This window comes from Cryptomeria japonica, chromosome 7, assembly GCF_030272615.1.
Source record: "Cryptomeria japonica chromosome 7, Sugi_1.0, whole genome shotgun sequence".
Lineage (NCBI taxonomy): Eukaryota > Viridiplantae > Streptophyta > Pinopsida > Cupressales > Cupressaceae > Cryptomeria > Cryptomeria japonica.
Window position 1 is genome coordinate 780668163 of NC_081411.1, and position 11363 is coordinate 780679525.

Here is an 11363-nt window from a genome sequence, read left to right on the forward strand (position 1 = left end):
ACATAGAATTTTTTTGTACTAAAATATGTGGGGAAGGGCCACAACCCATTACAGTTCTGAAACACAAACCATCAAAAATTGAAATTGTAACAAAACCAGTCATAGAAAAAGTAGAGTAGGAGTCAAATAGATTACATTCTATTTTGAATCAAGGCTTTGTGACTTCTTATGTAACACTCTAACTTGAAAATAAGAAGACTTGTTAGTGGGATATTTCTTCAAATAAAAATTATATATTGTTACTCAAGTTGAAAATCAATATATAGATGGTGTAGTACCAATAAAAAATCAATTTATAGACTTGTCTAGTAAGAACAAAAAAAATTGCTACAATGGAAAAGAACGACACCCTCTATAAATATATTATATAATTTTAATAGGAATACATACCAAATAAATATTATATAGTAGGATTTTAGCTTTTGGATAATAAAATCTCTACCTTTCTATATTTTTATTGGATCAACAAGAATTTTCTCTATCCGTTGCTTGTTTCCTTTGTCATGATTTGAAAATCCATCTCCATATACATAGAAACATTGCAACCCTTTGTTGAGGTTGAAGCATATCTTTTCCCAATCAAGCAAAGAACTTTCTTGATTTAGAAATTCCCATGTTAATTCTTTAAGTAATTGGTCAACCATATAGTTGATGTCATTTAATGCCTCTTCTTCTGAAGATTCAGGATGATCTATCATATAACAGGAAATTGCTGAGCTTGTCTGTCCATGGAGTTTATCATCCTTCATTACCATAAGAAATATGTTAATACGCTAATATTGTAAGTATAATATCATGTGATTTTGGAACTAGTCACAAATTTAAAAAAGAGAGAGTAAAACCTGGTAATCATGAACATCATCAATTAAACGTGTACACAACCATATGAGCTCATAGAATCTACATTGATTATTAAATGTCTTCTGAATAGTGTTGTCTTCTAAATGTTGGGCTGCCAAGAGAATGGGGTGCAACAATAGTGGTCCAATCGCTGCAGTTGTTGCTGCAATCTTCAAGTACTCATTATAGGTTGGAGCATGTTTACTAATGTTCCAACGTGCTTGTTGTAAACTAGCTTCAGCATAATCTGCCCACTAAATCATAAGATACTTGAATTAATAATTCAATCTCCAAATTTTATTTCATAATTTATATATTTTATTTGATCTTAAAAAGTAGTCACAATAAATTTGTCAAACAAAATAATATCTCTTATACCTTTTACATGCTTAGTGTACTTTAATTTCACTTTCTTAGAGAAATTGAAATTTTCAAGTATTATAAAAAAAAAAAGAAATTCAAACAAAATAAACTAAAAGAAATTAATATTATATTAAAGTAAAATAACTCGAATAAATAAAATAAGACATCTATACTAATATTGATATTAGGTTCTATAATCGAATATTCAATTATACAATAGTTCATAGTCATGCAACATGAGTATTATTTCAATACATTATCTCAAATACCGCATCTTTTTAAGGATAGGTATTGTATGGTGTTGCAAAATCCTAATTGTTATTGTCATTTATTTTTCTAACTAGCTATAATGTAGACTTCCAAAATACACTTTGAAATTAAGTCAAGAGATGTGACCTAGATTGGTGGTGGGATGAAGTAATTCATGAAATGACTTTGAAATAAAAATTATTTAGAACAAATATTTATTTTTAAATATAAAGACCTCAAAATTTTAAAATAACACAATGTTTATAAATGAAACATTTAAAAGTTAGATATAAGTGTATAGCATGTACCATATTTTAAAGTAAAAAATTCATGTGTAATTTTATTTTTTAATTAAAATAATAAATGTAATTTTTTTTAAAATATATTTAAAAGTTACATATAAAATTGGAAAAAATACATTACCAACACTAACTTTAAAGATAAAATGAAATAGTTTTAAAATTAAAATTAAAACATATTCATAAAACAAAAGAATTCTAGACTAAAATAGCACGAGTTTTTTTTTCCCTTATTAATGTTGAATCTAAGGTATATTTTAATTATTACTATATATCATATAATATTTTATTTGAAAAAAAAGAAGAAAATAAAAAACTCATATTTTAGAAAAGTATACTTACTGCTTTTGTAATAAATGGCATCATGTCACGTCCTTGCTTTTCAGTTGCCTCATTTGCCAATTCATGTACTGTTTGAAAAATAAATTCTATAATTCTCTTGAAATCAGTTGGAATATCTTGTACAATAGAAATATCCCAACCTTGAGTAATAGCCTTAACAACAAGTTCAACTTGCTCAAATGTTAAGTAATCATCAAGAAGATCGTCCATTAAAGAAAGAAGTGTTGTTGATTTGGTAAAAGCCATTCTACTACTATAAAATTCCTCTTCATCTGTAGCACTAAGTCCTAACAAATAATATTCCATTGGACGTTGTCTGATTGAAATCAATTTCATGATACCACACTCTGCCCACCAACTGCCATAAAAATAAATCAAATTATTACCTTCTTTTTAGTAATTAATTCCAAAATTGATAGGTTCAAAATAATGATTTTTTTCTTTTAACTATATCCATGTTCTTAAAAAGAATACAAATGTTTTTAATTAATAGTTCTGAATGCATGATAAATCTTGGTTGAATCTATTTAAATATATCAACAAAACAATTAACCATTTAATTTATGATTAGATCAAACATTAAATAATTGCATAAATATTTATAAAATTTTCATTATTAATTGTTTTTGTTGTTTTGATATTATTTAAATATATCACTTAAAAACAAAATCATTATTTAATTTTTTTGATAGTGATAATTACCTAGAGACTTTTTTCATCTCCATCTTGTACACAAATTGTAATATATTGAAATCTAATTTTGCCAATTCGATAATCTTGCTATCCTTTAACCTGAAAAATGAAAATCCTTTAATTAGCTTAAAGAAGTTTAAAATCTATTTTTAATTGAAAAGTTGGAAAAAACATTGATAATAATATTTGTAACTTTTACTTCAAATTGTCCTCTTCATATATTTCAATGAAATTCACTGCCTCCCATCTAGAAAAGGTACGAGTCCATTCATACAAGAGTGCATATTCCACCTATAAAATTGAAATGATAAAATTTAATAAATATCTACTAACGGGTGTTTTAAGAACATTCTTAATATAATAATTCATTTTTTAAAAAAATTGAAAAATTATTACCTCTTTCAGAAAACTTTTCTTATATGTATTTTCAAGTTTTTGTAATATTTGCCTAAGATATGTTGTGCTAAATATTTTAGCTTCTTCCATAACTTTTTCTCTTGGAAATGCCACACTTGAAGCTCTAAAGAGATTGAGAATACTTCGCATTCCACATTCCTCTACAATGATGTTCTCATTATTATCATTATTTCCTTCCCAGAAAAAGAACTGTCGACTTTTGTCTTTGAAATTCTCCAACACATCTTCCGACAATAGAACACATAAACAAATCATTAATTGTCTGTATGTATGTACAAGAACACAATAAAGAAATAATTAAGGTAGATAATGAAAGAGAGAACATTTTAAAAGTATATTGAGTTATTGGATTCAGTACAAATATTTTTAAAAAATAAAAAATCAATATACGTTATGTGATGGTTGTAACATTCAAATTCTTCGTAACACTTCCAAATGATTACGCTATTTGAGTACCTGCAGATACATCATAACGATGAAGCCTGAGAAGTCTAAGTCCTAAAGCTGTAGCATTCAAATTCTTCGTAACACTTCCAAATCCTAATCCTATACCCACACTTCCATCCCAACATCTGCATCCATTATAAACCAAACGTTTCTGTTAATGTATTCAATCATGCAAAATCCACTGCAAAACTATTTCTATCACAAGTGAGCTGTGTAACATCAAAAGATATTTATCACCTGAATAGAAAATCTAACACTGACAATCGGGTATACGTTACAATTTCCATCATAATTTATATATTATGTTAGCAACCCAAATGTTAAAAGAAAAATTTAACAAACCCGTAAACATAATCAAGAGCTGCTTTTATCTCAGCCTGAAAATATCGATCTATTCCGAGGCATTGCAATGTGTCAACCATCTCAAGCCGCTCGATCAGATCGCCGTCTAATCCAGTCTTCATTTCTTTTAACAAGATTTTCACTTCTTTCACCAGAGTTTCCAGACGTTCTCGGCATTCAGATCCCTGAAAAATGCAGAGTCAGCAAGGAAGAAAAGTAGCAGAAGAATCTAGAAAGGAAAGCTTTGGTGAGAATAGAAAAGAAGTTACTTACCCCATATGGTGTTTCCATAGATTGGACAAAATCATCATCCCAGAGATTGAGAGATCTATCTGGAATAGAAGAAGAATTGTCGTCTCCCTTCAAACTGGCCATTGCCGAAGCAGGCTAAAAATACTGAGGCTTAATACTTTTCCTGGAACATAGGAATTGATACACTAGGTCTTCGGCTTACAACGCTATTTATAGTATTCATTAGAAAAGACCACGTGAAACTTGTGTCTGGGAAGGATAACGTTGAACTTTTATGCCAATCGGAAAGAAAATGTGAAACATTTTGTATTGACTAGTGACGAAAAAAACAAAAAGATAACGTTAAACTTTTATGCCAATCGGAAAGAAAATGTGAAACATTTTGTATTGACTAGTGACGGAAAAAAAACACAAAAAAACCACGTGAAACTTTGCACCCATTTACTCTGCAAGTAATTGATTGTGGTTAGTGTCCTTACATTGTTTGTAAAATGTACGGTCGGCACTTGCTCTACATTGTTTGTATCCGTTTACTGTTTGTGCAGTTGACATATGTCTGAAGATTTCATTAATGGAATGGTGGATAGTTGAAATATTTGATCACAAAGGAAGAGGAGAGTCCACTTTTAACAATTTATAATTTTGGTGAGAAAGACATTAATCACAAATTTTTTTTTATTCATTCACTTTTGGTTCAATTGACTACCGACTACTTAGGAGACTAGATTAAATCCCAACTACTTAGGAGACTAAATTAAATCCCTCATTGTCAACATGTGAGTCTGATAGGGAAGTAAAAGGAAAAGTTTATGATTCAATAAAGAATGACAAAAAGACAATCGGAAGAGCATAAAGTGAGTGGCTTTTTTTACGCTGTCAATCGGAAGGCCAAAAAGACCGCGTGAAAGAAAAGTTACAAGAAGTAGTGTGGAACAAAAACAAAGAAAGCCCCACAGAGGAGGAGGGCCCCCTTGTTATTGAATTAGGTTGACGGATTTCACTGGCTCAAGAATTTGAGATAACATTTTTCTCTATAATGTCCTATGCTTTAAATATGATGTTCAGTAATTTTTTATTTTTTTATTTTTTGGTGTGTTATTCAAATTTCATGTAAATTCTGATAATCTATTAAAAGAAATTATGTGATAGTCTTTTTAAACATTTAAATTATATTTTACAATAAAAAGCATCTAAATATGACTATATAATCATATTTACATTATCATATTTTTAAATATTTTTTTGTATATTGAAAAATGTCAACAATCTTTTTTTAATATAAGAATATATTACATTGTGTTCTGTATTAAGAATGGAGAGTTTCCAACTCATAATTATGTTAGTTTATTTTATTCTTCAAAATCATGACTTTGGGTAGCCAAGACCTAACACTTATTTTAGAATTGTGATCCACTCTTGTGGTAGAAGATTCTCTTTGACTTCTATTACTCATAGAGGTAATTGTAGAATTTACATTGATTGTGTAGAAGATTTGGTTGATTAAATTAATGATCAGTTATGACTTTGGGTAGCCAAGACCTAACACTTATTCTAGAAGTGTGATCCACTCTTGTGGTAGAAGATTCTCTTTGACTTCCATTACTCATAGAGATAATTGTAGAATTTACATTGATTGTGTAGAAGATTTGGTTGATAAAATTAATGATCAGTTGTGACTTTGGGTAGCCAAGACCTAACACTTATTCTAGAAGTGTGATCTACTCTTGTGGTAGAAGATTCTAATTGACGTCCATTACTCATAGAGATAATTGTAGAATTTACATTGATTGTGTAGAAGATTTGGTTGATAAAATTAATGATCAGTTGTTGTCCAATTTATGTCAATGGCATGGTCATAGAACTCATTTTTCTTGTTTTATTTTAATCATTTATTTTTTTTATTTTGATTGAGCACTTCTTATTTATTTGTTATCAATAAATCTAATAAATCTTTGTACCTAAAAGACTAGCAGGGTAAAAAATAATTTATGTCATTGTGATTACTTATTGATAAATTATTTTGTAATATATTACATAAACAATAAAAAAATGATCTATAAGATCTAAACATAATAATTTTATTTCAGTCAAATTAGATATTTAAAATAAATAGCACATGAATTCTTTTTAGAATGACAAGCCATAGCCTTTAGGATACAACACAATTTTTGGATGGCATTACTTTCATAGAAAAGAGTACTTTTATCCTTTGATCTACCAAATCTAATTAGTATTGTCCGTGCATTAATAGATAAAATATGGCTCAAGCTATAGTATAATATATGGAAAATCACTAATATATAAAATTATAATATGACCATCACTTTATAGCACCAAATAAGGCATAAATTCCAACATCCCATTTCATCTCAAGAAAGTAATTTGTAAAATAAATAAAATCTTTTCCTCAAAATGACCCACACTTATCATGATGTCAACCATGAACTCATCATAGATGATAACTCCTTTATTAGAATACCTATGTCTTTATTTTAGAATTAAATATGATCTTGGGTATGAATACTCTATCATTGTGGCTATATAGTTTAGAAATAGTTGGAGTTGTGGATAGAAATTGATGTTAGTATAAATTTTCACATACGGAAAACATGTAAGAATCTTTGATGGGATGTATGGGTTATATATCATCAATTCAAGTGAGTCCCCACTGCCAACAAATAGGACTCTTGTGTAAAATGATTTATTTTGTGCATATTTTTGGGGTTTATTAGTATGTCATAAAGTTATGTTGTATGTTGTGAATAGTTGTAAAACTCATGTTTGTGTGACTATGTGGCATCATTTGTTTATTATGTTGTTTTATATTTTCTCTGTGAGCCTAGTTTAATAGGTGACACATAGATAGGGGTTCGATTGTAATACAATCATGTGTTTGGGAGGTGATCATCCGTAAGCCTAGAAGAAAGATTTGGCGGTTTATTTCAAGTTGGAGTATCTTTGAATATTCTCCCTAACAATTCATGATGAAATTCATGAGAGTGAAGATCTTGTCAAGTTAAAATTAAATCGTAGCAAATTATTTTAATGTAAAGTGTTGTAAATGGATGTATATTTTAATGTATTTTTTTAATTTTCTAAACTAGAACCAGAAAAAAATATGTTTATAGGTTGTTGTAAGTAATTTTATATTATATATTTATTAAAAAGAAAAAGACTTCTAATTGCATGCCCCCATCATTTCCAGTGAAATATAATTCATTGAAGAAATCTTAGTGGGTTTATTATACTCTTTCCTACTTTTGAATGAAATACCCATAGGAGCTTCATTGTCTAGGCAATATTCTATCACATCCATTCATATTGGGGGGTTTAATATCCAAAAAATGAGGGTACAATATATTTCCTATCGGTGAAAATAGGGGGGTTTTGAATTCGAGCTATGAAAAATATGATATTTTGCAAAAAATAGGAGTCTTTTAATTTAGATTGTGTATTTGAGGGGTTGAAAAAAATGGAGTTTAGGAAAATAATTTTTGAAAATAGGGGGACTCTTTAGTATGCCATGAATGTACGTGCTATAACCCAAGTTCACTAAGTGAAGCCCTCGAGGAAATACCAATTCAAAAATTCTATAAAAATGACTAACTCTTGAGTGTTTCATATTTTAGTCATGGTAGAATTTTTGGTCCCATGAGGAATTTTTGACTAATCCCAATTTCCTTCCATCATTGTAGTGTTTGTGTTCCCAAATTATAAGTCTATATGCTGACCTCATTTGACTTTCCATTGCCTTTGATCTTTTAGAAACTTTGGGTCATGTATGGTCTTCTTTACCAACTCTCGTTGGCTTCTATCCTCTTTGTTTTTGTGTTCCCATAGCCTTCCATTCTCTCATCACCTAAGTTCCTATTGCTTTAGGTCCAAGTGGAACTTCTAGTTCCATAATTACTTTTAGAGAAAGCCTTATTGTCTTTTTTCATCGCATTGTTTATATTCCTATAGCCTTTCATACTATTGGCAGCTAAGTTCCTATTGCCTTTGGTCCTAGCAAAATTTTGGGTCTCACAAGGATTTCTATAATTTTTAGATATATTTATGTGCTTTGATGAAATAATTTCCATTAATGGTACAAAAAATATTGTAACCACCAAATATTGATCCATGGTATTCTAGAAAGGGTTTGAAAATATATTTAACATGTGTACAATGGAGGATATGAATCGCATTATAATTTATTATATTCTAGACTCAATTTTGTTAGAGGGTCATCCCTATTATGATTTTTGTAAATGATTTCTTGTGGTGTCTACAACATCATGTTATGGCTCCCTTATCATTTCAATATGGTATCAAAACCTTCGACAAGTAAACCCCTTCCCATATCAAATAATTGAGTTATTACTAGAATATAGACTTATTACAAGTTAATTTTGGCTAGTATTTGAGGGGATCTAAGCTCAAAATTGAGTCCAAGGAACCAAAAAAAGTTAGAACAAACCTTTGTTTCATCCACTATGACAAATTTTTGCCAATTTTTTTAAGTTTGCAATTAAGGTTAGTTATTTATTTTTGGAGGTAGTTGATTGTTTGGAGCACATTAGGTTGAATCTAACCCCACCATCACTTGAGAAGGCCTAAACCCTATAAATGTCTACTAGTTCATCAATATTTGATACCTTTTCTAATTGCTATATAGATTTTTTTAACTCCTTTGGGTTTGGATGAATCCATGCAATGTACAAATTTCATATAGTTTGAACGATGCATATGAATGAGTGGAAGAAAAAATTAACCTTCTTGGCACATTTTTTCGCTATTGGGAAAAGAATTTTTAGCATATTTAATACTTGTAAATGTGGAAGTAAATTGTGTGAAGGAGTCATTAATTATACATGATTATTCAAAACAAAGTCTATACTTTTATAGTTGAACTCACAAGCACAATGAAAGATGACAACCCTAAGTTACAATCATAGGTAAAGTGTGTTGAAGATAATAATATAATTAGTGTTTCACACTTGCATAAAGTTGTTGAAATTCATATGTGTGTGGGAAATGAGGGTGAAAGAAATGTAAAAGTCAGATTCAAAAGGGCCCACAAACCAATGAGACTCCTTGTGCAAGTTATAGGAACTATATCAAAATAGCTCAAATTCCCAAGGGGTGTCTCATTGTACTCTATCTCACGGGATCCATAAAGTCAATGCCTTTTCTCTCAAATCACTAAGAAAAGTGACCTAAGAATGACAACTCCAAGAATGAGTGATGTTTGATTATTATGCATGAATGCATTCCTAGATATGTATGATATTGAAACTATGATGATTAAACTAGCATAAAGATGATGATAAAAATGCTTCTAAATTCTATGATATTTTATGATATTAAAATTCTTCTAAATTCTATTGAGATGATTTTATGAAAGAGAGGCTAAAATACTTAGTAAAATAACTATAAGTTTGATGCATAAAACTTCTATATCAAAATGAGATAATGAGAGCTTTGTTTAGAGAAAAAATAAGGCAATGGATGATCAACATTGAATAATCTTAACAAGGGCCAGGATTGAAAGTTAATCAATCCATGTTCACAATTCTCACTAATGAAATGGTGACAATTGTCAACAAGAGGTTCCTTGATAGGAGATGAAAGAAGAATTAAATGTTTGAGAAGACATGAAGGTTACCCTAGGAGGTAAGGGTTAAGGTTAGGCTAGGGTTATCCCATGGATAAAGCTTTAACCCAAGGGGTAAACTCTTGTGCAAGGGTTAAAGAAATAACCAATGTTAAAGCCATGAAAGGTTGATGAGACCCTTGCGTTAGATGAGGGTTGAGTTAGAGAGAAAGTCTCTAATCATGCAAGAAGGTTGAGTTAACCATTAATGGTTATGTAAGAACCTTAAATGGTTTGGAAGACTTTGAGAGTTATCTTTTTTAAGACATAAAGCGTTTAATGCACTTCAAAGACTTTGGAGGTTTTGAGAAGGGACTTATCTTTTCTTAGGATTGTGACAATAATTAGGAGATTAATTAGGCTAAATTGGAAGGGATTAGAAGAATCTAGAAGGGGTTCAGGAGGCAAGTGGGAGATGTAGGAAATTGCAAGCGGGGGGATTTTTAAATAAATTAGATTTATTTATTTACAAGATCAATTTAATTAAATGCAAATTTAATTAAAAAGGGAGAAAGGGGAATTAATTAAATAAAGTGATTTATTTACTCAAAGGCTAGAAAAGGCTTAGGTGAACTTAATTAAATAAATTAAGTAATTTATTTAATCAAATAGATGGATATAAAGAAATTAATTAAATGAAATTTAATTAATAAGAAGAATGGGATTAAAATGAATATTAAATATCTATTTTAAGAAAGTGGTCATACTTATACATCTACAACATTGTTTCATTATTTTCTAAGATAAAATAAAGTTAATGGGTCATTTCAGAAAATATATAATCTCTATTATGTCACTATTTGCAAAGACCCATTATAGATTGATACATTTGTCACAATAGAAACATTTTTGTCCCTATATGAGAAAAGCTATTAAAAAATCTCACTTTTTAACAATTTAAAGTATCAATAAGAAGGATATTTTAAAATATTGATCACAAATACTTTCATTTTAAATTTAATGATTGGAGTTCGAAACTTTGTTTCACCGTTATTTATAAATACTTTTTATATATTGACGTACTTAACATTTGAAGAAATTTCTTTAAAATTTGCCACTTTTAACAATTTATAATTTTGGTGAGAAAGACATTGTGAAAAATTGATCATGAACATTTTTACTTTTGATATAAACTAGCACTTATTCATCTAATTTTGGTACAATTGACTACCGACTACACAGGAGAATAGATTTGATCCATATCGTGGTCAACATTTGAACTTTAGAGAGAAATAAAATGAAATGGTCTACATTCAGTAAAGAATATTGTCTATGTATATCAAACATTTTAAAAATTATTGGTACCAGAAGACAATGTATACTCGACAATTTTATCAATTTATAATCTTGTAAAGAAATACATTGTGAAACATTGATCATAAACAATTTTAATTTTGAGATATAACTAGAAATATAAGTCAAATTTCATTACTATTTATATAGGAAACTCTCTTAAAAATCTATACTCTTCATAAGAGACAGAT

The 11363-nt window shown here is 29.1% G+C and overlaps 1 protein-coding gene across 1 annotated transcript; it reads right to left on the reverse strand.

Annotated features, from left to right (window-relative positions):
* Positions 1 to 333: 333 nt before the first annotated feature.
* LOC131068963 (longifolene synthase) lies at positions 334 to 4488 on the reverse strand. Its single transcript, XM_058004256.2, has 9 exons — positions 4266 to 4488; positions 3993 to 4177; positions 3660 to 3775; positions 3183 to 3427; positions 2986 to 3077; positions 2796 to 2885; positions 2094 to 2451; positions 843 to 1094; positions 334 to 743 (listed from the first exon to the last, which is right to left on the reverse strand). The coding sequence occupies exons 1-9, from the start codon at positions 4365 to 4367 to the stop codon at positions 447 to 449; spliced, it is 1737 nt and encodes a 578-aa protein (XP_057860239.1). The 5' UTR covers positions 4368 to 4488; the 3' UTR covers positions 334 to 446.
* Positions 4489 to 11363: the final 6875 nt, after the last annotated feature.

What these genes read in the sequence shown, in the direction of transcription:
- LOC131068963 (XM_058004256.2), bottom strand. Translation starts at nt 4,367, where the DNA reads ATGGCCAGTTTGAAGGGAGACGACAATTCTTCTTCTATTCCAGATAGA. An exon ending in CTATGGAAACACCATATGGG is followed by an intron (nt 4,178 to 4,265) that starts GTAAGTAACTTC and finishes TGCATTTTTCAG; the next exon opens with GGATCTGAATGCCGAGAACG. An exon ending in TCGTTATGATGTATCTGCAG is followed by an intron (nt 3,428 to 3,659) that starts GTACTCAAATAG and finishes TATTGTCGGAAG; the next exon opens with ATGTGTTGGAGAATTTCAAA.